This window comes from Athene noctua, chromosome 17 (assembly GCF_965140245.1).
Source record: "Athene noctua chromosome 17, bAthNoc1.hap1.1, whole genome shotgun sequence".
NCBI lineage: Eukaryota > Metazoa > Chordata > Aves > Strigiformes > Strigidae > Athene > Athene noctua.
Genome location: NC_134053.1, coordinates 14,626,758 through 14,651,743, shown reverse-complemented (window position 1 = coordinate 14,651,743; position 24,986 = coordinate 14,626,758). Strand labels below are relative to the sequence as shown.

Sequence of the window (24,986 nt, the reverse complement as noted above, 5' to 3'; positions counted from 1 at the left end):
CTATCACCATCAGAGATGGTTTGCAGGACTTGTTTTTCCACATGCTAATATATAACCAAGATACAGATCTGTCCCTATTTAAGAAGGGCAATAACACCCTCAGAAATAAGGAAATCAAGTTTCACAATGGAATCCACCAAGAAGCAGGGATGCAAGGCTCTTGCCAACCAGTATCAGATAGGTATAGCTCTCAGGCAGACAAAGCAAGCCACACAGATTTTCTCCAGGTCAAATTTTTAAAGCTTAAACGGCAAAGCAAATAGTTTCTTCATCAATTTGAAATATTTGAAAGAGCAGTAAAAGTAAACAGAATCAACATTTAGAAGGTTCAGACAGATGGACTGTGCAAGAAAGATTCAACCAAATACAGCAAAAATTGAAGAGCAGAACTAAACACCAACTCAGCGCTGACAGGCCCTGCTGATAGCTTCTGTACAGATCATGCAGCAGAAACAGATTAAGAGAAACATTACATCTGAAGTGGCAGTTCAGATGGGAAAGGAGTAAAAACAACTCTGATTTTAAGCAACATCCAGAACAATTTGACCAGAGACTAGAAGAAAGGTACAAGTTGTTCCCCATCTGTTCACCCTCCTCTCCTTTGCGCAGCAATCAGTTTAATCACATTCACTGTCTTTCCTGTGGGGCCAGATGAGATTTATCTATCTGGGTCCTTTCAATTTAGGAGAGCAAGTATTTTTAGAAACAGAAAAATGTACTGGTCAAAGCCCAGTGGAGCTCAGCACAGTACCTGGTCTTACATAACTTCATAAACATTATTAAATTTCATGGTGATGCTCCTTTAATTTAAAAGAAACCTATGACCATGAAAAGAGTAACGGTGGTTAAAACATCAGAAAAAACTTACAGCTTCCATGGCAACATCAGCCTGGCTACGTCAGCATCACATCAATATACTTAACTTCTACTTTTCTGATTATATCCACATGCAGCTTAATAAATATTACACTACTTTTATTTCAACATTTGCCAGAACAGCGATAGTGATGCTGCCTGGCCTTTTACTTCCTATCTGTGCAATTTTAGTAAGCATCTGAAAGGTGGAATTAAGGGAAGAGGGGATCATTTTGTGATGGATGCCTCTAGGCAACAAAAGTCGAACTTTAATAATCTCTAGGAATACTGCAAAGAAAGGCAGAGAATTTGCAGGTTTCCTCCATCTGCTATTTCTCCCAACTAAAAAGCAGGCATGGTTTTATTCAGACATATTATCAGCTCCCTATTAGAATCAACATATTCATACCCTACTTTCTCAATATTTGTAATCTCCCAACTAGTTCCCTCTCCCAGCCTTGTCTTTGTGAAGCTATGTGCCTCAAATACCACTCTTTAGCATGCAATTTTTCATCCTTAAGACCCAAAAAACTCAAAGCAATTTTACCCAAGCTCTGTAAAGCAAGGAAGACTACCCTTGCAGGAACACTCAGGAGACAAAAGTTGCTAAAAAAATCAAACTTCCATACCTACAAAAAAGTTGCTACAAACAGCAGGAAAACGTTAGTCTTCAAGGTAAAGACCAATTTACAGTCTGTTCTCACTTGCAGCACAGCTTCCAACAGCTCACTAACCAAACCCAGAGATAATGACATTCTGGCAAAGGTACTTTGCAGAGTTTTCAGTGCAAAGGAAATTAATATTGTGCCTGGCAACCAAATTCCTCCTTGGAAAGTTTTGAACAAAAGACAGAGTCAATAAACTTCTGAATTCAACTTATGAACAATAAATGATCGGGTCAACAACAACGTCTTCCAGCTCCCAGTTGAGCCTCTGAACCAGCCCTTCCCAGCTGTACATTAAAACTCTGGAGAGGAGAGGGCCAAACGCTGCTTTCTCCGAAGTCCCCTGGGGCTAATACTTAAAGTGAACATCCATAAACTATTAATTTATCTAAATGACCACTGTTCCCATCTATCTTATAAACATATGATACACACTTGAAAATTCAGATATGGCCATGAAAGACTATAATGAAAAATTGCTTCCACATAGCAGTTAAAGATTCCCCTGTTTTAGATGGGAGCACTATATATTACAGGTTCTCCTGCTTGCAGTCTCAAATTCAGAGCTATGGCAATTCTCCTATGTAGGCAGCACCAGCTGAAAAATTATTTATTCCTCCTCACATAACTTGCAGATGGCCACCAATTTAAAGTCTTTATATCTAAGAAAGAGAATCTGTAAAAAAAAATAAAGGTTCAGATCCACAAAACTGGAAGAAAAGCTGTCTTTCATCTTCTCCTACCCCCTCCAATTCCTTCTCTTCTCATATCAGTCTCCACTCTTTTAAAGACTGTTGTGCTGGTTTTTGTTTGTTTTGTTTTGTTTTGTTTTTATAATGCACCTGTATTTCTAGCCAATTAGCCCTATCATTGGAAGAAAGATTCTCTTTGTCATTTTCAGTTTCCACCTTTTACCTATCTTTAAATTCAAATTCTGTCTTGAGCAATTTTATGGTTTGCAAACAAATTTCAAAACCTTATCCTGACAAACTGATAGGTAAAGAAACAAAAAGAACTCAGAATGCTTTTTTAAGTCTGAATAATAATTTCTCGAAGACAGGGGTTTTAAAAGTATGCTGATGACAATTTTGAAGTTGCTAGAACAGTTGTGATGAGCTCTCCCATAATATCCCAACGCAACAAGGATTTTCTTCACAAAGGCCAAGGAGAAAGAATGGAAATACCTGGTCAATAGGGACTTGAAATAAGGGCCTGTATGTTAAAGGGCAGATAAAGCATAAGATCTTTAGGAGGTTTATAATCCTATAATGCACACTGCAAAGGGATTACCCTTTTAAAGATATTTATAATCCTATAATGGACACCCAAGACCCGTGACCTAATAGGTACTGAACTGAAGGTAAGTGAACCCAGAGCATTTGGGTGTGAAATGAAGTACCCTGGGATAACACACTAACGAGCATCCCTTCCCCCAGTGGGACTTGAGCAACACAAGGGAGGAAAAGCATTAAATAGTCCATGCAGATGTATCAGGATCTAACACACAATATAAAAAGTGTTACCTATTAACATTGTTCAAATGAAAAAGTCTAAATTATTGGATAAGAGCCAAGCAATCTCCCAGAATGCTTAATAATTCAACAAGCCAGAAATAGCCAGAGTACCTTTACCATTATGTTTAGTTAAAGACCACAGAGATTAGAAAACACATTATCCATCTCAGAGGCGATTCTTTCCATGTTACAAGTCCCTTAACGACCTTTACCATCTCTCCCTCTCTCTCTCTCTTTTAATAAGGCTGAGCAAATGGGACTTCATTTTATCCGATTGCCACAGACTAGTGGTATTAATTATTCAAGCTCATACTCTCTCTTTTGTTAAGACAGTGCATTAGACTAATTTCCCTCTTTACTGTGCCAGTTGGGCAAGTCTCAACCTGTGGTCACTGTTCTCAGATAGATGCGCTGAGAAGCTGGCAAATTCATAAGACACTAGGCAGAGGAAGAAAGGAAAAGTTACTGTACTTCACGGAACTGCAGAGCAGTGGGTACAGGAACTCTCTTTAAATGTTGTCCAAGAACTCAAGAAAGAAGACTAAATTAATTCACAGAGAATTAAACTCTGTAGCCAGAATAGCTAAGCTGTGAGCTTTGTTACATCTTGCAGCTAAGTGAGGTCAAGCGTGGTCGATGTGCTCTGGTTGAGATACTTCCAAGAAAAACCAAGGAACTGAAGGAAATGCTGTTGATGGAACTCTTCCATGCATGTCCAATACCCCAGCAGGTGTTTTGGGATCCTGCATCGTTGGAGATGTCTTTTTTGGATGGAACATTAAAACAACAAATCCCCAAGCACTTGTTATCAAAGAGCCCATGGTACTTTCAACAAGAGCAGGGGTGTTCAACCCACTGTCCTGGCCAAAAGCCAGCAGACAACTGCTTTGTGAAACAGCTAGTTCCCCTCTGCAATAGCATTTCTGCTTCTTGTCAAAAGTTACCACATCGCACAGCTAGTAAAAACTGAGCTGTCTCTCAGAATTGGGTGAAACACTCCGTATATACAGTATATTCTGTTCTTATTTAGATAAAGTATTGAACAGAGTATCATAAATACTAGCAAAAGTATACTGTAAAACCACACTCAAAACCTACATCCTTTTCCTTACTGAATAACACAGAATACATTAAAGAACCACTTTCTCAGAAAGAACTGTCTAGGATAGAGGTTTCTAACTGTCATTTTAGAGACAGAGGATCAAAATAATAAAACCTGAGAGGCAGAGGAACAAGCATCAAAATTTGGAACAGAATTTACATTTATTTTCAGATTATGTTTCTTCCCCTTTCCTTCTGCCCATCCCTCTGCCAAGTAGGAAAAAATATTGCCTAAATACACATTAATATTGCCAACAAAAGAAAGGGTCATGACATTTCAAGTCCACCAGAAATAAAAAAGGGATCTAGGTTTTGCTCAGATCAAAACCATTCAAATGCAAAGGGTATCTACAAAAGTGGTAAGGTTATTTCATATGCATTTGCAGCAGAAGTAATCAAATTTAAGTACAACATAAGGCACACACTGCTGTAAGTTTGAATTTTATTTCTAAAGGGATGTGGAAAAAAGTATTTTCAAAGTTTACAAGCCTCAGGGGCAACGTTTCCCCATGTAAATGTACTGAATTGCCTACTGTAAACATGGCACATAACACTGCAACAACAATAAAAAAATTTGACTATTAACAAATGCAAGGTCAGCATATTGATACTTGTACACAGAGATAAGTGTTTTGGCTCCATAAATTTAAAGATGAGCTAAGATTTAAAAGGAGCAGCTGAGGGAGACAGACAGAAAATCAGAGAGAAAGAAAAAGAGTAAATCATACACAAAACAGCCAGTAAAAAAAAAAAAAAAAGCAGTTAATATACATGAATAATGGATGTTTGATTTAAAAGCAGTTTACTCCAATATGATGTAATTTTTGACAATCAGCCAGAGAGACTATTTTGCAAGTTCTTGCCAGATATAAGTCATTGTGTAAAGCTGGTAACAAGCGTTTCTCCGAGCATGTGGAAAATTGACTTTCATGCCATCCTAAAGGTGACTTTATGCTGGCAAATGAGAACTCTTATTTTGCATGCACTGAGCTGCACCAAGCAGTCTTAAGCAATGCTTTAAGACCCACACAGAGGATAGCAAAAATAACAGACTCAAAACAGCTTGCAGCAAATCCAGCAGCAAAAAAAGCCAGCCATACACACAGCCTGGTCCTCCAAATACCTACACCTGCCGTAAAAGTTAAACATGAAGCTAAAGACAAGCACAGTTGGGTTTTTCCTTTTAAGTTTTCATTTGACTGGAGTTAAAAAGTAAGACTCCAAGCTGGTAGCAAGAAGTAGAGCCAAGCGTTGTGCGGGCAGACGGCGGGCAAGCTTCGGCAACGTGGTTCTGCCAACACACCTGCAACCCTTGCTGTTCCAGCGCTGGACACTGCCCCAGCCCGCGCTGCCAGCGGCAGGGCCACTGCCAGCCTTGACGGGCTGGTGATGTGGACAGATGTCTGCTAGGACTGGGAATGAGGTCACCAGACTCACTTGACTTGTGGCTGAAGACTGATGATAGAGTTCAGGTACCCAGAAGATGAAAGGTTATTATGTTTACTCACTGAACCACCCACTCACTAAAAAACCAAGCCCTAGCCCAGACACACATTTTCCCTAACCAAGGACAGGACAGGGAAAAGGAAAGCAAGGTAATTCTTAAAAACTGAATGAATTCTCTCGGTTTCATAGGTTATTGCCTTGAATACGCATGGCACATACTAGCAGCTATATTTTCAAAACCTGAAACACCTACCTAAGCAGCTGTGCCAATTTTGAGGTATTCACATTAATGTACAAATGGGGGGAGAAAAAAAAAAAAAAAGAGCAGAATGTCATTAACATTAGCCAATAAGCCAATACAAAAGGGATCTTTTAATTTGCAAAATTATTTCTGGTCATTTACAAACACAGAAAAAACAAGATGGACAATTGTTCCTTTTCGGCAAGAGAGAGGTTCATCAATCCACCATGAAAAATTTAGGCAAGGAAAACTTCTGGTCTCTCTGCTGACTATTTCTTGCAGTGCCTGACTTATAAAAAGTTATACAGTTCAGATCCTCAGAAAGAGTTCTGTCCCTCCAGGGTACCAAAGAGTTTCTAAATAAAAAGGTATTTAAAATACCTTTCACCTTCCAAGATCTGCTAACACTCTACAGTCCTACAGGTCCCTGAAGAGAAATATTTGGGCAAGTCCCATATGTACAAATTCAGTCACCAGTAAGACCTACCCTTCTACAAGTCTGAAAACAAGAGTTCATAAAGATTGAGAACTGGACTACTTACTAGGACCACTGGAAAAAACCCCACATTTTTTAAACATGAAGAATCAAGATAAAAAAATTTGAAGTCTTTCAAACTCCACAAGAACTGGAACCATTACAACACCAGAGAAGATAATGCAAGCTTATCAGTTAACAAGGAGGAGGAATTTAGTTGAAATAAGGTGCAAGACAGATGTAACAGCTTATATAAAGCAGCTATGACCTAAAAGCATCATCCAAGAGACTGTAAAGCGTGAAATGAAATTTAAAAGATAATTTAAAATTTGTTTTTCCACTTACTATTAGTTCGTAACATCCATTTCAAGTGGTTAATTTTACTGGATACACACACATTAGCAAGCAGTTGAAGAACTCCATGGAAACATTAAATACAGGAGCAAAACTATGCAGTATTGCAACCGCTGATGAGAAGAGACAGGTGATGTTGAATGTCCCTCATCAAGGACAAGCCAATCACCAGGTCAAAACAGATGAAAAAGTGGCAGCATAACAAACAACTCCTAAGACATCTGAACATATCTAGCTTTCTGTTTCTAAGTTGGAGGCTCTAAAATCATTACTGTCCTCCCTTCACTCCTCTCTTCCTCATCTACAAGTCTGTGCACAAAGCAACCAAAACCAGACATGCTCTGAACCACGCTTTGTAATGCACATAACAGCTGCATGAGTTTAAAGTAAAGTTCTCTTGCGTACTAGATGAAGTTTCTTTGGTGGAAAAAAACCCCCACATCCTCCCCTGTTGATTATCTTCTATCACCAACAACTGTTGAATACATTAAAACATATCAACTAAATTTTAAACACAGGAGAAAGTTTGGGTTTGTTGTCCACCCCCACCCCTGTCCCTGAGAATGAAGCACCTATAAATTTCACAGAAATAATCCACAAGCAGGAGAGAGCTCACCTGAAGATACAGTAGACCAGACTTGACAGCAAGGGAATCTTATAAATATACCAACTATGAGAAAAGCTTCAGTCAGATCCTACAATCAGCAAGATAATTGCATCAGAAATCAGATGATGTTAATCCTGACAGCTATAGCGCTACTGGTTTAAGAGGTTTATATCCTGACATGGGGAAGACCAAAGCCAGCTCTAGTTTAAATCAATGGATTTAATTTTACATACAGTGCTCAAACCCAGAATTCAAACACGTGAATGCCAAGACTTTGTGCTGCTGCTGCAGCATTGAAACCACAGGTCTCCAAACCTCATGACACAGGGTAATATGTTATTTGCTAGACACCATCCTTTGAGGCATGTCCACTGCATATCACAAGCATCACTTTAGGTTGAAAGGGAACGCCAGGGTTAGGGTTTTTCTTCCCTGTGGTTCATTATCTGGTCTGTATTATTAGCCACATAGGAGTCTAGATGGGAATGCAGATCTCAGTATTTCAAAAATCTGGAATTTAAGGAAAACGGTATGTTCCATGTTAATACAGCTGAAATAACCCTTACTAAAGAAATTTCTCTTAGCTTAACATAAAACAAAGAGCTCCAGCAGCACTAAACAGATGAATTTTCAAGAAACAGCATCATACTTGGGTTATCTAATGCTTAATAAAGTGAAAGTTGAACTTCTCACAGATGAAGCATTTATATTCTTCCCTCTCTCCTGCACAGACGTCTGTCATCTAACAGTAGGTTTATGCCACAGATTTGATGTTTTTCTCCTCTCCGACATAAAAGTTCCCACAAAATTTATGCCTCAGATCTCTACTGTCAAATTTGGTTAAAATTAGACGATTAAAAAACAGAGAGGGAAAAGGATGTTTTTCTTAAGTATATTTTCATCAGAAAGCAGGTTACTAGGCAGTAGCATTAGGACTGTGAGCTCACACTAAAGAAAAAACTATCCCTCAGGAAAAACAAAACCAAAAACTCAAACTGAGAAGAAATACAGCTTTCCCACTACAGCAACACAGCCAGCAGCAAACAGGGCTGGAATTCTTCATCATTATATTCCTGAGACTGAAAGCTCTCTTAAAGACAGATTGTCAACTTGTGACCAGTGTAATCAGCCAATGCGAAGTCCCTTCACGTCTGCGCGAGGCGAATAATTATCATAATAGACATTAGTAATTAATTTCCGGCGTGATGTCAGCTGGTGCAGCAATGCCAAGCGAGCGTCCTTGTCAAACACACCCCAGCCGTCTGGACGACTTCAGTCCCATCTCCCTGATTAGGATGCGCACTGATGCACTGCTTAATACAATCTGCCATCAAATGCCAAATAGTTCAGAACTAAATTAGGAAATATGTCCAGCTTTACAGAGTGATGCTCGGGGGCCTAAGTAGATTTCTCTATTCCTTTAAGAGGCACAAAGGCGATCACCGATATAATGCCCCCGAATGAGGCAATTTTACCTTCTAACCTCCCACCTCTGTAGGGAAAAGAATTGGATTAGGGCAGCAAAGGAATTAATAAAGACACCATGGCCTCGCAGCATCTCTCAACCCTAGAGGTATTTATGGTGGCCTCAGCATTTCCCTAGTGAACGTGAATTTTAAGGGGAAATTAGATGCAGCTGGACACATTTGTTCCTAACACAGAGGTAGTCCTAAATAAAGCTTTCCTGTTCCAGTCACTTGCCAAAGAAAATGCTGCATTTATACACTACTGACCACAGCTGCTTTCATCTGGGTGCTCACCTCCTGTTTCTTTCTCCACCTGCCTGAAGCACTCTGCTTCCCTCATTGCTGATAGCCCATCACATGCCTGAAGTATAACCACAAAAAATGGAATGAAATTAGGGCGTGGAAAAGCTAGACAAGATGCAGGAAAGGGAGAGAAACTCGTCTTAAGGCATCTGGAAACAGGTTGTTTTGCAGTTTGGTCCCTGCCTTAGAGAGGGCTGTGCCCAGGAGCTGGCTGCTCCCTGAGATCTCAGGTAGGATTCTGAGCCCCCCCAGGTACAAATTATTTATGCTACTTATTTGGGTCTGCAAACCCCAGAGAGCCCCTCCTGCAAGCAGAGAAGTTTGAGACGAGCTGCATTAGAAGTGTGCCTCAGCCATGAGTCTTCAGCTGGATTACAAAAACAGTCCAGTTTTGATAGACAATGCCACTGCTAAAATGTGCTGATGAAAGCAGCAGACTGTGTCACAGGGGGCTTCAAAACTATAATTACCACTTAGCTTCCTTTAATACCACAATCACACCATCCTCACCCAATTGGAAGTAACTTAGTTCAAATAGTCAAGTGCACAAAAAAAAAAAAGAAGCATCCTCTTAAGATTGCATATTTGCATGTACAAGGCTTGACACACTGCTCAGGATGCCCTCATCAGAAAGGCTGAGGGTTTTAGTGTTTTTTGAGGTGCGTCCCCCTAGGGGGCCACTGACACAACATACATCCCAAGGAGCTGGGACTCGCGGAGGAGCAGAGAATGCCAAGTATCTACACTGAGCCCAGTTAGCTGAACAATAATCCCTTACTTCAGCCCACCAGAACACTAATAGAAGAATCAGATTATTGCATTAAAAGAATGTTTTCCCTTTACTGTCAAATGCTGACTAGTGGGGAAGGAAATGGTCCGTAGCATTAACCCTTTTTTCCTTTGTTATCTATGAAGGTATAAAAATCTTACAAAAAAAATTTTCAGTACCTGGTTGGGCTCATTCAATAACCAGCCAAAGGTTTTGACCCCAAAGGCTGCTTCATGAGCAGATACATCAAGGCATGTAACAGGCTGACCATAGACAGAATGGAGAATTTTGCCAGGATCTTCTGCTTTCAGGAGATAAACGACATCTTCTGCAGCTGCTACTGTCACTGGACTCCCCGTAACATCTGGAACCAGATTAAGGAAGTTGACCTAAAAAAAGCAGACTTTAAATTTTTATTACATCCAAAAATTCTTTGACATCGCTACTGACACACGCTAAACTGAACAAGCTACTGATGTGGTTATCTGCTATCTGGAATCATCCTAATTATGGATTATTTCAAAGACCGAGTATCAATTTTATTTCTGAACTTTTGCAAGCTTAGCTCCTATGATGAAATCTAGCTCACAGTCTTTAGAATGAGCCCATTAAAAAAAAATAATCACAACACATTACAACAGAATAAACCAAAATGTCACGTCAAAGAAAGGAGCGAGTCTTAATGGGTTCATTCACATGAAGGACAGAAAGCCATAAGGTTAAAGCACATAAAGCAAGTATCGTGGCTAGAATGTGAATACAGTGAGCCAGAAGAGACAACACATTCATGCAACTAATATGAAATAGTTGATGCCTACCCTGCAATCACATATATATACACCCTAAATTAACAGAAAAGTCATCGCATGACTCTAGGACAGCCCAAATATCAGCTCCCCTATCCTCTGTCACAAGAGTGGAATACCATTGCTCTTACCATTTCAGTAAATGGTTAAGATGCTGCTGAAAAGTCTCACTGTGGGAAGGGTTTAAACTCTTTAACACCACAGCTGATTTCTAACCCAACCTTAGAAAAGAGTGTGCTGTCCTGACTGTCTTTCACACGTGACAAACTGACATTTCACAGCAAGATGCAAGAGTAAAATGGATCCAACTATAATGGAGTGTGCGGTGGTGTTTTAACATTTTTACTTGGAAACCTCTTAAAATGTTTGGGGAGTTTGTTTATTTAAGCACTGCGAGACTGACTTAGCTTTTATAGAGGGGATTAATCAGGAGTGGTTTAAATCACAACTTCACACCCCTTAGCTGTGCAGTCAGCTTCCTACAATAGGAGAGAAGCTGCAAGACTCAAGTTATCCCTATGCATTTCCTTCCCCTTTCAGAAAAAATGTTGATACTCCGACACATAATAAAACTTCAGAGAATAGGACAGCTTTTGCTTTTTAATTAAAATAGTCTCAAAACTTCAGTGACAGAAGGTGCAACCTGAAGAAGCTGCACAACTAGTTACAGCTTCACAAGTGGTACTATTAGCTCGTCTGCAATATCCTGCCTCAGAATTAATCAGATAGCGTTGATCTGGAATGAGACCTTGAGTTTTAGCTCCAATTCTATGCGAGAAAACTGATTTACAAAATGAGCCAACTTAGTTTAATGTTGACAAAAAAATAATTAAAAACAGCCAACCTCCTGCACCATATGGACTTCTATTCATTTTCACTTGTAGCTTAAGCCAGCATTTCACCCTTGCTCTTCAGTGATGAAAGGCTCATCCATTAACCTGCTTCAAAATCATAGCCTCTACCTGGAAAAGCTGTTATCTAGTTCAGACAACACTCTTGTAAGATTTTTATAAGATTCCTCTCAACTGTACCAAAAATAATTAGTGGATCAGGAGCTCCAAGAAAGAAGCTGAGTAGCCTGGAGACTCACCAATTTCTGGATTTCAAATGTTTCTGTGGTTTGCCAGAATCCTCTGTCATTAGGGCTTTCCACTTTGACCTCAAAGCCAGATGCTGTTGCTACTGTTGCACCCTCTGAACCAAGAGCTAAAGCCTGTATCCTCTGATTGTGCTGGTAATGATGGATTGGCTCCCGCCCGAACATCAGGTTCCAAATGCTAACGGTTCCTGCATGCAAAAAAAAGAATCACTATGTGTTATCTTTGAATTTAACAAAACTTTAAAAGATTGGTTAAAGATGTAAGCTTAAAAGCATTCTAATGGAAAAAGTTAACATACAGAAGAGACTGTAGGGCAGGAAACCAGAACTTCAGGATGCTGCACAGCATCACCTACGATGTTCAGAGGAAACCTTCCAAAATTATGTGCTCTGGCATTAGAGGCTCTGTTGTTCTCTAATTAATTCCCAATTTTTGACTTTCAGATAGCATTGGTATCTAACCTTGAGGAAGACTCCTTGATTTCTCTCACATTTCCATGTTTGGAGAAGATGAGACTTAAACTGATACTAAATTCTTCTCCTACTATATACTTGCCCGCAATTACCACAACAAATAGTGAGGAAGAGCCCACATTCACATTTAAGTCACTCCACTGCACACAGAAAAGTTTTAAAGCAAAGAATCTGAAGCTCTGCACACACAGCAATCAGGTCAGGGATTTTAATACCATTCTTAACAGTTTACAACCAGCAGCAAAGCTCCTAATCCCGATGCTCTGGAAAAACAGAAAATGCAGAAGAGTTCAAAAAGCTAAATAATACAAATCCCAAACAATACAGGACAATACATTTGCAATTGCATTTCTTCCCCCTGCACAGATCACTGATACTCAATTTAAAAGCAGGGTACATTAAAGCAATAATCTGAATAAGAACAACCTGAAGCAATCAGGAGCATATTACAGAACAGAAGGGCCAGACGGAATTGGAGACTTCTGGGCCACCTTTGCACTGAATTAACGGAGAAGCAATCTTCAGATGTGATAGACAGGGCTGGAGAAGCCTTCCTTCTACTTGAGCACGGCCATTAATGATGAAATGATTAATGGTAGCTATTCCTTCAAAAGGAGACATAAAAGCTCTGACAGACAGCTGTGGACGGGCACCAATGCCAGTCTGCAAACACTCCTCCCATGTCCCAAAGGAGGTGAAGCAAGAGTGTGGTAATGAAACTGCACATAGTGAAATGGTATCTAAATGAGTTTAAATTGATTTATGTTTGCTTTTGTAAAGATTATTTGGTATCTGGAAAGTGCTACCAATGTGAAATAATGCAGATAATCCTTAAGATCCCTGTCTAATGGCACTCCCACTGAATATTTATATTCCTCGCCATGGGAATGAGAACCATAATGGGGACCATTTTTGTTTTATTAGGGATGCATATTTAAATTAATCTGCTATTTGCCTAAACAATTAGCCGCCTCTGTTTGTTTACACAAAGCCAAAACTGCAATTAGGCTTCCATCAAAAAGATAAGTCCCGACTAAAACTGTCCCGATGGAGTCATAAGGGCTCAGAGCAGAACTTCCCAAAATTACTTCTTAGCATAATGGTAATTATGTTAATTGCTTAAAAGGTAAATAACTGCTGAACTGGTTTTGAAAAACAGAATGCTAGCTTGCATCACACACACTTACATTTAAAACAAGTTAACAAATACAAATGGGCAGCACAGGCTACAATTCCCTCTGCAGCCTGGTCTGGCCCTCACGAAAGCTTAGCAGCAGCACTTCTGTGCCTTCACAGGCGTCCAAACTAAAACAAAGGGAATAGGTGAAGTGTCAACTCCAGGACATCTGATTTAAACAAGCAAACACACAAACATCAATGGTAAAAGACTGTAGTGATATCAGATCACGGATGTTAGAACTGGACTTTTTCATCAGAAGATGAATATTGCTGCCAAGATCCTCCAGGCAGGAGTATTTTCAACTTTTTTTGGAGAACATTTACCCCCAATTGAAGACCACTTTTGTGATGGGGGAAAGGAAGCTGATCTGCTTTCAAGCAAAGTCTTTGTTTACACATCTCTGTGATGAGCATTCCACTGTTTTTAGCAGAGTATATTAAAGTATGAAAGTTCTGCAAAATACCAAAAAAACCTCATGTCGAAGAACCCTCTTCTGACCATGTGAGAAAATTGGGAAATCCAGAACTCAGAGTTCCGATGTCTAAATCTGGACAAAGCCACTATTATTATTATTATCACATCTCAAACATTATAAGAAGAGAAGACAGTGAGAATGGCTTATGCAATAGTACAATCAATTTGAGACAGGTACTTTTTTACTAGATGTTCAGTAGGAAAATATGTTCTAAGTGTCTACAAATTTTAACAGGAAAATGCAGTGTGTGTAACATCTGATGCACAATATGGTGTGAAAACATCCCTGGTAATATCAAAAACACAAGTGACTTGTAAGGTCATAAATTAACATATGTTTAATGAAGGAACACAATATAAGGAGTAAAAAGATTTCAAAAGGAATGCAAAGAGCAAGAAAAATACCATTTTCTTTTATTAGGATGAACAAATAGTTGCTTGCAAAAGTATTGCTTGTCCCGCTTGCTTCCCGCCTCCTCCAAAAGAGTGTACAAGTCTGTATGTACATCCTCCATCATTTGTTACTTGCTATCAGTCAGAAACGTCGATCACTGCATGCAAGGACCTTCTGTGGAAATGCACTACTGTCAAAAAAAGGTATATGCATTCATGCATGACAGCAAGAAAACATTTTCAAGTTCTACACAGAAAAACCAAACACTCCACTGTGTTTATCAATAGGTAAAGCTACCATTAGGTCTAAAAGTGCTACTCAGAATATTCTGTATTTCACTGCAAGAACAGCAAAATGTATTTATTAGTGTGCAAGCCTTTGCAACAGTCAATCATGTTTGTGTAAGGCCAAAAAAAAGCCACCATTACTGTTAAAAGTTATTAGTATGGCAACATAAAAAAAATTAGGGATAAGATTTACCAGTGCAGATGAGATCACTACTTTATATAGTCTATCTTCCTGCCTCCAGCAGTGACCAGTACTTCATTTCCAAAGCAATATCTTTAAGGTGAAGTTAAGGTTGCAAGCATACAGTTATCTTTTTTTTTTTTTTGAATACCACAGTCTCAAAAGTGTTCAAAACATTAAATCAGAATTATAAGCAATACTTTCACAGCATGCTAAAATCTACACCACGATCGTGATTATTTGAACTGAACTAACAATAACTCCTCAAACCGATTTAGGCTTTACAGCTTGCTTATATTTCATCTTGGCTCAAGGAAATGAGTTAAGTGCAAGAAGCTGATGAAGATGGTATAATTGCTGACACCTGACATTACAATCACTGGACCAGTCTTGTTTATCACTTCAGCCTGGATTGCACCAAGAATTCAGGTTTGTAACTTCTAACCCAATATACTGTTGAAATGTGGCCTGATGAAAGGTCCATTTATTGCAATTCACTCTAGATTGTAAGGTATTTGGATAAAACATTAACCATGAGACTATTATGCACTGCCGATCCTGACTATACTCCAATTTTAGGAAGCATCAGCCAGTCTTACACATCTCTTGCTATATCAAAGGTGAATGGCTGGAAGCTGTTCTCCATTAACAGTGCCTGTCTCTAGTATAGTCCCCTCTTTGCAGCTGGGAGCACAAAAGACATCCTGCAAAAGCAGCTGGATTTGACATGTTTTCAATAGGTTTCTCTCTGATATAAAAGGCAACACATTTGCCACAAATAAAAAAAGGTATATCTTCTCTTATAAAATATTCTAATCCTGTAGCAGGGAAAACACAGAGGCAAAAAATGTTAAATCACATTTGTGAATATTCTACTGGCTGTGTTTGCCAGCGTAACGCAGCATGTCGCAGCTCCTTCTAAGAGCTAGTAGCCACAGCAGAGGACAGGACAGCTGCCCACTCCTCCTACCCTTGTGCTAAGCAGAGGGCAGGCTGTGTTTTGGTGTGGAAGATCCTACACTCAAATCCTAATGACGCATTACATCAGCTCTTCTGTGTTAGGATGATACAGCTAGCAGTTGCTGTCAGCTTCAGAGAAGATGTAAAGCAATCTACATGTGTGTTATTGGAACAAAAAGACAGAATTTTGCATATGTTAGAGCAGGGAATCTGGACATGCTCACGGTTTTCATGCTCATTCACTTCAGCTTCTAAACACAATTGTGTGGGAAGGCCAGAAGCTGCTTAATTCCCATCATCTACAAGATGTTTTCCCTATTTGTGGGTCACAGTCTTGACACTTCTATCTTGATTCTTTTTCACCTTTTGAAAAGAATTCCTACATTTATTTCTTTCCTCCAAGCTGGGCACATTAATTTATTTCCTTATAATTTTCAGATAACATCATACTTCTATGAAGTACAAACAGTACATGAAATATATTGGTGGAAATGAGCACCAGCCTACAGTCTTAAGACTTCTCTTGAATTTCAAGTTTCTCCCAAAAAACATTTCCAGTCAGAGGGACCACCAATATACAGCCAATTTAACCTTAATGGAGAGTTGGTGTTCATTAACTAAAATTTTACATTTCATTTTCACTGCAATGGTGTTTCTCAGCTTTCAGTGGGTACAGCAAGCTACGTATCACACTAAACAGCGAGAGTCTAGACCTTAGTTGTAAGAGTTGTGCCTTTACATTACCATTACCGCATCAGTTTCCACCAAATGTCAGGTTTTATCCCTACCACTCTTACAGAGATTTCCAAATGACATCATCCCTGTACAGTCCCTCAGAAAAGGCACAGACAAGAAAGTCTGTATTTTGCTCCCAGCCTGGGGACTCAAGAGGCAGAATTCCCTGACCGTGATGTGAAATCACACGTCATTTACTCAAGAGTTTTGCATCCTCAGCCACCTGTATGTATCTGACGGGAATAATACACTACCACCTGCTACATGCTGTTTTCTTCAAAAACTTTTTCCTTTCTTCCAGCCAGTCTGTTTCCTTGCTCTGGCTACCTTACAGCATGTCCTGGCACTTGGAGGAAGGCACCAAACACATTACTCCATTTCTGTCTTTGCAAAGAGAGTACAGAAGGGACAATACCTGCAAGCAGCTTTAAGGGCATCAGAATGGACAAGACAGCAGATTTCCAGTCCCAGAAAGTAGTGTTGCCAAAATTCCCTTCCTGGAGCCTGCCAACAAGCAAGAGCCCTTCTGATCCCTGCAGAAACCACCTTCCTTTGCTCCACGTTGCTGCTCTGCAACTTGTGAAGTACCACTAACTGTTCCCAATGGGTCTCAAAGCACTACCATGAACAGCAGCCGTGCAGCATCCCCCTGCCATGCCTACACAAGTATGAAGAAAAAAAAAAAAAGTAGTATGTTCTCTTGTTGCAGCACATTGTTTTTAAGTCAAATTATGAGACTCCGGAGGGCGGGAGGGGGAGAGTGATGGCTAAAGTAGACTGCTGTTTCCCAAAAGCTGTGGCTCATAGCCAAAGCCAGGCAAGCATGGAGCAGATGGAGTCCTGGCAAGGCCTCTACTGTCCCTGCATTAGCAGCATCTGCTCATTACCCAGAACCCTCGCCTGCTTTATCTAATGCTCCAGGAAAAGCATTTTGATTTGATTCATTTCAGTTCGGTAACGTGCAACACAATTAGTGGTAAAATCAAACTGGAGGACTGCCAGTGCTGACAATAGGAAACAAGGCAGAAGAAATATGAGGCCAGTGGGTTGGAATTCAAAAATCACAACTGTGGATCAAGTTGCCAAGTCCTGTTGCCCCAGGTGTACATACAGTGCCCCCACTGAGTGTTGGCATAGGCGGAAGGAACTTCATTTTCTCCCCATACATTTTTCTCTCATTTACCTCTCCTTGCTGCTTGTTTCTCAGAGGCTAACACTGTTGGAAACAGTCACCAGAAGTCACAATTCAATTTTTCTTTAGTGCCATCATGGAGTTACAATTCACTTTGGATGCAGGCATCCCAGTAAGACAAATCTTTCTCCTTGCTATATTTCATATGCCTTGGGAAGCATTTGCTACTACCAAACCAGCAAAACAGCGCTGTAAGGCAGGCACGGCACGAGCAGAATCTGCCTGTTAGTTCTTCCCTGTGATCGGGTGCCAAGGACATCGCCGCGTGAGCTCTGTTGAACTGGGAGAAACTGATGTTATCTGAACGAGTCTGCTAGCCAGGGATTCGACAGAGAAGTCTAGACTCTTTGCCTGACAGCACCACCTCCAACACTAGCAGATGGTTTCTCTGTGTTAGTCAAACTTACAAACAAAGAGAAAAGGGAGCTGGAAAAGTACAACAAAGAACAATCAAACACATTAGCTTCAAAGTCATCCTTTCACATCCCCCCAAGTTTAAAATAATTCTCTCCACCAAACAGTAAATATATACTTTCAGATTCCAGTGAGTAAACATTTCTAAAATCAGTCTTTGTAATACCCTATTCACACTGAACCTAATCTATTCTGACCACGCTTCTCAAATCAGAGTAACTGCCATATCACAGAGCCCATTAAAATTTCTACCCAAAAGAATAAAAGACGCCAAGCTTTACGCAAACTAGTTTAGTCACGGCACACAGAGGACTGACGATGAGGAATATGACAACCCCCCCACCCCCCCATAGACAAATTATTAGATTAGCCAGTGGGAGACTAGAAAACAAACAAAAGACCCTCTGCTAGTCATTGTTTAGCACACTGGACAAAAAGCCAACCCTAAAAACTATCACTGTGTTATAATTTCCTATGACTCGGGTAAATAATATTAATGAGTATTCTGTAATACCAGACTTGCTGTTGTCAGAAAACGTTGCCTATCAACTATTTTTGGCCACAGAAAACCATTCTAGCATGATATAGAAAAACAGCTAAGGATGTTGGCCACCTTAAAACACTTGTTTTCACATATTAAGCATTTTATTTACTTCTAAAATAAAAAATATGGGTTAGAAATTTTGTTTGGATTAGCCATCTTCGATTTTGTTTTCATGTGCAGAAATGCCAGGATCAAAGACAGTATGTGTACAAAGCTCCCTAACTTTGAAAATGCTCTTTATTCATACCCAAGGAGAGGTTTTTAAGTATCAAATCATACATTTTAAAGAAAGATGACAGGAGTAGAGTTCTGCCTGAGCAACTCAGCCTAGGATCCCAACTGGCCAGCACTGTCCAAACCTGACTTTTAATTGCTGCTCCCACATCCAGTAGATGTACAGTTGGTCTATGGCTCTTGTTGCCCATTCTATAAACATCTATTTAAAACAATGCATATAATCAGGATTTTATTAGGGGTTCATTAAATATTAGGTCACAGTTTTTATTTCTCTGTATCGAAGTATATAATAACCCACCACTGTAAACCAGTACTTCAGTTAAGAAATTGTGCATCCATACACTATGCCAAAAGCAAGAGAGGACGCAGATTAATCAGACATGCAAGTTTACCACTATTCCCATAACAAAACTTCACAGCACCCCAAGGGAGTTTTGGACAGAGAAGGCTGGTGGAAGAATATTTAATATTTTTATAGCAAAACAAGTTATTTGCTTAAGATAGTTTGGCTGGACTACAGCCTGGCACTCAAGCTTTGTGTAGCAGTTCCAGTAGGAATTAAACATCAGTTTTAATGGCTGCTATGTTCCAATGCCTCCTAATGCATTTAGGGTTATTGGCCAACTTTCTCACATAAAAAGCAAGTGTGTGCATGTGTGTGTGTATACAGGATTACAGACACACAAAAAGCTGAGCACAGCTGCTTCATTTTTGTAAAGCTTTTTTTTTTTTTTTTTTTAAATAGGGAGGAGAGTTGTGGTTACTTACCGTCCTCGTAAGCTGCTACAGCCAGAGAGCTGTTTATCCTCACAAAGGAGACATGTGGCCGAGGTCCAGCATCACCAGGACCATGCACTGGTTCCAGGATGGGGGCTGTGTAGTCCCAGGTGCGAGTGTCCCACAACCTCACTTCTCCCGAAGTGTATCTGGAAAAGAGGGCTATTATTCATCTCAAAACATCCTAAAAGAGGTAGCTGCAGGAAAAGGGAGGAAAAACCAGAAAGTATCTTAAAACCTAAAAGCATTTACAGCTCCTAGACTGATTCTCCTCCTGTTTACACACTCTGTTTACACATTCTGCGCACAAGCCCATCAACTTTCCTCGTTTTATTCCCATTTACTGAACGTACCATCAAGTCTACTAAGGCAGGGAGGTAAATTGGAGCTACAACAACAACACGATTGAGCTCCCATAGATTATCAACTATAGATTTAGAAGTAGAATGCAAGGAGAGACAGGCTCAAGGGAAAAAAGGTAATCACTAACAAGTCTAAATTACATCATGGCAAAACTTCAAACTGTTTCTTTTCGGTCTTTAAAAATTGGTGATTGTGGTTGTGCCAAGCAGAGGCTGTTTAATCAGAGGATTTATGTACGTACATACAAGCACTCACACACATACCCCATCCAGCCTACCGCTCTTTATAGGAACTTCTTAATGCCTCATCAACAGATCAGATTTGCCTACATCTCTGAAGACTAATTCATTAATACAATTGTTTTAATTAGAATTAAGGCAGTGCTGCCTTCTTTGCAGAAGACTCATTGAAACATCAGAGTAACTATAGTTTAACATCAAACTATAGTTTGCCAGTAAGAAAATTAAAAAAAATAAAACTAAACTTCTCAGGTAATACTGAATATATTTAAATGAATGAAGGATGTTACACAGTAAGCAACACAAACTATGCTGTGCCAATCAACACACTATTGAAAAACAATATTGCAGGCAAAGTAGAGAAGCTCCCTCTACAACTGGTCAAAGAACATAGTTCAATAGCTACTTGGAATAGTTCAATAATTATTTAAGATATTTTGATAGAACTGTGACAATTAACACACACACAGTCAAACAAACAGTCTCAGATGTCTTTCACTGCCATAGCTAAGACTTGGATTCTGCTGGAAAATTCCTGCTCTGTCAGCTTTGTTGTTACATCCTGACTTCTGGGAGAAAAGGATTTCAAAAGAATGATTCTTGTAAGCATCAAAGGTCTACTAGTTTGAAATCTGGCTGTCCTATGTTCATGAGGAAAAGAAGAAAATAGTTATTTACAAAGGAGCTGAAGGAAACTGCTTAATAAAGGTTTAGAAGATATTGGACTTGGACTCAGGTTACCCAGTTCTTTGAGGAGTACCATGCAACGGGGTTACAGGTACTCAGGAGTAGATTACTCCCAATACCTGAGTGAAAATGCTCCACTTTATAAAACTAATTAAAGTGCCTGAGGGGGCAGTGAAATCTGTCAAGTTAGAAAGAGATGCACCATTAATTCTCTGCACTGAATTGGGAAGAGAGAATGGTGTCCTTGTCATCTGGCTTCCTCTTCAGTTCTTTACATGGTAAAACAGAAGAAAATGAAGGAATAGGATGGGATAGCACTTCTCCCTTTTCTTTCTACAGATGAGGCCCAGATCCCTCTCTAAATCCTGCTTTCATTTCCAATTTACAGCAGCACTATTTAAGAAGAACAGATCAAGAAAGAAGCTTCCCCAAAGCAAAGCAAAATGTTTCATGTTGGATTGAACAAGCCCTTTAGATTAGCCCACCACAAATATATTCAGTTTACAAAACTGAAAGGTGCTCATTTTGGATACATTTTAAAATTTAGACACAAACCACAATGGGCCAGGTGAAGTGCAGTCCCCTTCAACAAGAGACACTGGTATTTTGGAAACATTTTAATTTTGAGCTGCTTTTTGTTTCCCTTTATATTTAGGTTGGTTGGGTTATGTTTTCAAGCTTCTCCTAACTGCAGAAAAGCAGATTACTCCAAAGGGTGAAGCCAAAATTCTCCTGTCACCGAATGACCCTAAAAGTGAGTTTCAAGGGAGACATAAAAAACTGATAGAATTGACAGAACTAAGTGACAAAATATAAGTGATGAAGAACAGCATCTCCTCCTAGCACATATACATACTCACTCTCAAATAGTCCAGACTAGGAATGTAAAAAGAAAGACTAATAGACGGAGAAAACTGAACAACAGGAATAGAGAAGACACAGAGGGATGGCTCATTCTCTGAGTGCATGGCTTCTGTTTTTTCTACACAGCATGAAACACAAATGATCCAGGGCTCAAGACACGCTACCATCCATAAAAAAAATAACATGGACTGCAATCTTGGAATTAAAGATCCAACATCGCAGTACCACAAGAAGTGCTGAAATTTTCTCAGAATTCAACCAAGTCAAAATTTAGTTTGAACCATTCTTTGTTCCTGAAGAAGAACCTGAACCACCCCTCTACAGCTAAGCTCAAACTGGAACAGAACCAGAATTGGAACACTGTCAATCTGAAACAAATTTGATTCAAAATCTGATGTGTTTGTGCTGGGATCTGTTAAACGCAAGAACTGTCTCTACTTGGTAGGCTCTGCATCTGACCACCCTGTAGCCTCCTCATCCTCACTCCCTTCCTCTCCAGTGACAATAGATACATGTGGAAGAGCTCTCTCTTCTCTCCCATGAAGCCATGCTGCTCTCCCACCCCTAGCAAGGACCTGTTGAACACACGAGCTTGTTACGTGTTACCTCAGGTATGCTCTAGTGGGTTCAGATACTACAGAACAATCTGTAAGAGGATCCTGGCCGTAGTGCTCATCCCAGTTCTGTCATGACAGAGAACGGGGAGCACTGTGTGGGCCAGAACCCTGCAAGCACCCACCACACCCTACCGTCACGTGTGTCTGTCCAGAAATCCCAGCAGTGCACTGCAAGATAGGACAAGTGTTTTACGCACATCAGGCAGAGGAGGGGAGTAAGGCATCATTTTGTCCCCATAGCTCCCGTATCTCTCCTACCCCCATTTCTCACTCAGCACCACTCATCCTTCCCAGTGCAGCATAACAACCAATCAGTCCCATGCGGCAAACCTAAAAGACTTGGAGAGATGTTACAAGAGCATGCTGGAAACATAAGTGGAGGTCCAGGTATGGGCAGGAAACCAACATGGGGAAATGGGAGATATAAACCATCTCCTCAGCTGACAACACGCTCCGCTGGCCATCACCACTGCGTGCCCATTTCCAGCATACACTGAGCCTGTACCAGAACTGAACTGGAAGAATTTCAAACACAGATGAATCCAATTCAGAACTAAAAAATTTAATGGTTCAACTCCCTGCTTTTAATGCTATTGTAAAGAGCAACACACTTTCAATTTGTAACCACAACAAAAGGCTTTTAAACTATTAAAGCATTGCCTTGCTGTAAAAAAATAAAAAGGCTGCTTTATTGCAGATAATTGGCAAATCTGCCATATCAATATAGATTGGCTGAAGAGAAGAACAAGCTGCACTTCACAGAACCGATTTCTAGATAACTTCAGTATTTCTATTAATTTCCTACCACAACAACTTTTTACACTTCACCGTGAAAATTTAGTTTGGATTAGCAGCTACTGAAAGAACCCTAGATTTAAGTCTTCTGCCCTAGAACAGGCACAGTCCTCCAAACTCATTCAGTTACTGATTTTCCTATCAAGATGGCTATGAAAAGCCCACATAGCTTTCTGCTGGAGTAAAAACAAACAAAAAACCCCTTTCTGTTTAATATAACAATGAATACATTCCATTTGCTATAATACCAACAGCTGCTTTTTTTCCCCTGGTGGGTATAATGAGATGATTATTGCAGTGGCAGGTAAATATTCCTAACATCTAACGTAAGTCACTTGCACAAAAAACCTTCACCACCAACCCCAAAACCTACAAATTCTGAGAGACCATACCTGATTTACTTCATTCAGAAAGGCTGTTCAAAGTCTTGCTTGCCTGAGCACAACAGGGAGCAACAAGAAGACTGTTGCTTACATCCCCAAGTTTCTCCCTCTCCAGATAACGCCCTGCCCTGACACCTTCCAAGGTGTTACATCCACACAGCGCCTGGTGTTCAGCTCCGGGTCTGTGTGCTTCTCTCCCTATTCAATGGGCACAGTCACCCTTCTCTTAGCGCTCAACAGAGACTCTCCACCAAGTAACTGAACTTCTCTGATGGACTTGCATTTCACTTTACACTTGTTCTTCTGAACACTTCAGCATCTACACAGAAGTAGCAGCAGAAGAAAGACAAGAGCTGTATTTTTCTAGCTATACTTCTCCTTGACAAGCCACTTCTGTAACTCTGGACAGATCTGTATACATTTGTAAAAATTAGTCTGCAAATTCAGCTTAAGCTTTACAAATATGCATAAAAAACCTGCTGAAATGGAGCAACAATGGGTGGAATGCATATGGTATAGAGAAACTGAAAAAAATTAAATTCATATGGTATCTACAAACCTACTTACTAATCAAAAGCATTTCAACTACTTTTTATTGGCAGTAATGTCATGAGATGAACAATTTCCTTGTGCCCTCTCATGAGTGAGAGCAGAAGTCTGAAGGAGAAGGAGCTGGGGGTTAAAAGCTGCTCATGTCCCACGATGGCTGGGAAGCAGGTGGTGAAGTGCAGGGCACATGTGGGAGGAAGCAGAGATGGAGGCTGGGCATCGCTCTAATGAAGTGGTGCTGAAGAGGCAGACGATTTCATAAGGAGAAAAACATCAGGAAACTGGTCAAAACACAGAATCTCATCTGAAAAAGCTCAACCGTGTTGGATAGCAATAGCCAGAACAAATTTGGGGAAGAGGAGGAGGGGGAGGCTGATCTCTCTCCAGAGCCCCAGATGTCTTTATCGTTGCCTAATGACAATTATACTCAACCAATTAAGACACTGCTATCACAGTTGCATTGTTAGTAAGCCTTTGGCCCTGAGTGTTGATGGCTGTCTAATTAGTGTTTGTGCAAAGTACAACTGCAACTAATATATAAACTGACAAATACACAAAAGAAAAACTGTTAACAGGAACATTTTCAAAACAGTTGAGACTCCACTCATTCAGTCCATGGCAGCAGCAAAGACAAACTGCTTTCCTTGATGGCTTGCTTACTGCTGGCACTGCAGAATTTCACTTCAAACAAGCAGGTCAACCAGACTGTCACTGGGTTTCTCTTCAAACAGGCAGGATGCTGGTGTCAGTCCATTTTGTCAGCTGCCTCAAGCACACCTCTCCAGGGCAAGTCTAACTACACTAAGTTGGTCTGAACACCAAAGACTCCTGACAAGATGCTTCACAAATCAGTCTACATTTTCCGTATTTTCTCTAAAGAATTTGTAGCAAGAAAATAAAAAGGAAGGAGAAAGGAAAAACTTTGTTTCACAGTCAGGT

General features: G+C 40.0%; 1 protein-coding gene across 2 annotated transcripts in view; it reads right to left on the bottom strand.

The window, feature by feature from the left end:
• The window catches only part of FBXW8 (F-box and WD repeat domain containing 8), a 51,550-nt gene that overhangs the window by 8,104 nt on the left and 18,460 nt on the right, over window positions 1-24,986 (bottom strand). For both annotated transcript variants that reach the window (XM_074921285.1, XM_074921286.1), the window contains exons 5-7: window positions 19,542-19,699; window positions 11,693-11,889; window positions 9,976-10,185 (exon numbers count right to left, since the gene is read on the bottom strand). In XM_074921285.1, the coding sequence (XP_074777386.1) occupies window positions 9,976-10,185; window positions 11,693-11,889; window positions 19,542-19,699 (565 nt within the window). The remainder of the gene's footprint in view (window positions 1-9,975; window positions 10,186-11,692; window positions 11,890-19,541; window positions 19,700-24,986) is intronic.